The 2,408-nt window shown below is 35.7% G+C and overlaps 1 protein-coding gene across 1 annotated transcript in view; it reads left to right on the top strand.

The window, feature by feature from the left end:
* The window catches only part of trc (Serine/threonine-protein kinase tricornered), a gene marked incomplete at both ends in the record, with an annotated part of 8,660 nt that extends 6,629 nt beyond the window's left edge, over window positions 1-2,031 (top strand). Inside the window, 5 exon segments of the mRNA XM_070120293.1 lie at window positions 1-103; window positions 998-1,081; window positions 1,215-1,338; window positions 1,558-1,675; window positions 1,892-2,031. The exon segment at window positions 1-103 is cut by the window's left edge and continues 72 nt beyond it. Coding sequence (XP_069976394.1) covers window positions 1-103; window positions 998-1,081; window positions 1,215-1,338; window positions 1,558-1,675; window positions 1,892-2,031 — 569 coding nt within the window.
* Window positions 2,032-2,408: the final 377 nt, after the last annotated feature.

Raw genomic sequence — 2,408 nt, 5'->3', positions numbered from 1 at the left:
ACATGCACAAAAGGAGACAGAATTCCTTCGGCTCAAGAGGTCCCGGCTGGGGGTCGAGGACTTCGAGGCCCTGAAGGTCATTGGCAGAGGAGCCTTTGGGGAGGTAAGAAGTGAGAGAGGCTGTGCTTCAGAAATTGGGAAAAGCTTAGGTGTGATAGTTGTCTTGATGTTGCCATTATTAGGAGAAAAAGTAATTTTTGGCTGGAACTTTGAGGAATGGTTTAGGTGCAAAATATCTTTCTGTGCTATTGTTATTTGTCTTATTTTGAATTAATGTTAATGTTCATTTAAAAGACTTGAATGTAGCAGCTAAATATTGGCTTAGAACTCAACCATAGACTGATGATAATGAAATAAGAAAGAAGTGGATAATTCATGGTGAGTTGAAATAGTAGCTTGTAGATCAGGCTTGATGATGTGAGCAGTAGAATAAGACTTTCATTATGACCGGTCACTAGTGGAAGTCTTATGACCAGTTTCAACCTGCCACTCCGTCTTGGCCCTGACAACCAGTCTGACCACTTGTATACAGCTTTCATGCCAAAGTGCAGTAAAAAGTGCCATTTACCTTTTCTCTTTCAGAAAGCCTGATGGGTTAGGAGAAAGGGGGGTTTGTTTCTGTGTCTGTGTTTGTTATAGTCTAGAAAAAAAGCTGTGTATGAATGGTCTAGTTGAAGGAAGGTTAGTAAGGTTGATGAATTGAAGGTTAACTTGTTTAAGAATAGAAGGTGGCTGGTTTATGTACCCACGTGTCTTCTTTTTTGTATGTTTTTGTGTGTGTACTTGTTAGTATTTTTGTTGATATGTTTAGGGTATATATACTGTATATTTTAAAGTATGATTGCACATGTGTACTCAGTAAATTGTTCTCAATAGAAGTTCATTTATGTATTGTAATTTTCTATACAGAAGTTTATGAAGTTACTTACTCTGTTCCCTGTTCCCTCCCCCTATCAGAAGAAATAAAAAGAAGTTCTAAGCACAGTTTTTGTTGCAGGTACGATTGGTGCAGAAAAAAGATACTGGCCATGTCTATGCCATGAAGATTCTACGAAAAGCGGATATGTTAGAAAAAGAGCAGGTATGTTGATTAAGATCAGGCTATCAATGATGAATGTATAAAAGTTGGTCATGAAACTCATCATCACCCTCCTTCCAGACATATCTATAGAATAAAATAAGTTCTCTTATTAATTTGCCTCCTCTCCCCTTAGGTTGCCCACGTAAGAGCTGAGCGAGATGTCTTAGTAGAGGCTGACCACCAATGGGTCGTCAAGATGTTTTATTCGTTTCAAGATCCGGTCAATCTTTATCTCGTCATGGAGTTCCTTCCAGGCGGTGAGTGTGTTGCTTTGGTTTATATGTCAAGAGTTACTGCTAGTGGACAGTAAAAGCCCTTGATATTTGGCATACCAGTTGTTTTGAAATTTATATATTCAATAGATTTTAATATCTATGTATCATCTATATTTGATATTTTCTATAAGTTATCCTGATTTCTTCAATATTAATCTCTTCAGATCATAACTTCTTTCTATTGTGTTCTTTCTTTTGCAGGTGATATGATGACCCTCCTAATGAAAAAGGACACTTTATCAGAAGAGTGTACACAGTTCTATATAGCAGAAACTGCGCTTGCTATAGACTCCATTCATAAACTAGGCTTTATTCATAGGTATGTCACACATAATTACTCTTCAATTACTTGATTTTCTTATGCAAATTTTGATAATTGTATTTTATGTAATTTTGCTTACTTTTCCCAGCTAAATTTGCATATATCAGAATATAGACACATAACTTTGTCTTATTTGAAACAGAATATTGAATGTGTCATATGTATATCTTTCCATTATTCTAACTAAAAAAAAAAAAATTAATTTCTTTACAGAGATATCAAACCTGACAATCTCTTATTAGATGCCAGAGGACATATAAAGTTATCTGATTTTGGTTTATGCACAGGGCTGAAAAAGTCCCATCGTACAGAATTTTATAAAGATCTCAGCCAAGCCAAACCATCAGATTTCAGTAAGTTTTGGAAAGGATTGTTGCAAGTATGTCATTAAACATGATAGATACAAACAGTGGCATTTAGGTGATAGACCATGTCCAAGTTACCCTCTCTATTTTCGAGTCCAAAAACAGCATTGTATGGGGGTGAATAGTTAGAATTCATACCCTGCAATTTTAAGTCTCATGACAGACTCACATGCCCATTTTTCTTATTTTTTTCACACTGAGATTCTCTGTGTGTATTTCATACAGACTTTGGCATTATGAAGTAGATGAGTTTGTAGATACCCCCAGGAAAATATTGATAGTTATTTTATACCTAATAGGTTGATTTAGGTATCTTTGGAAAAAAAGTAAGGTGAGTCAGACATTGTAAAAGGGTTCAGCGACAT

Source organism: Penaeus vannamei, unplaced genomic scaffold, assembly GCF_042767895.1.
Source record: "Penaeus vannamei isolate JL-2024 unplaced genomic scaffold, ASM4276789v1 unanchor4370, whole genome shotgun sequence".
In the NCBI taxonomy this organism is placed as follows: Eukaryota; Metazoa; Arthropoda; class Malacostraca; order Decapoda; family Penaeidae; genus Penaeus; species Penaeus vannamei.
The sequence above is the reverse complement of the archived record's forward strand: the minus strand, read 5'-3'. Positions and strand labels throughout refer to the sequence as shown.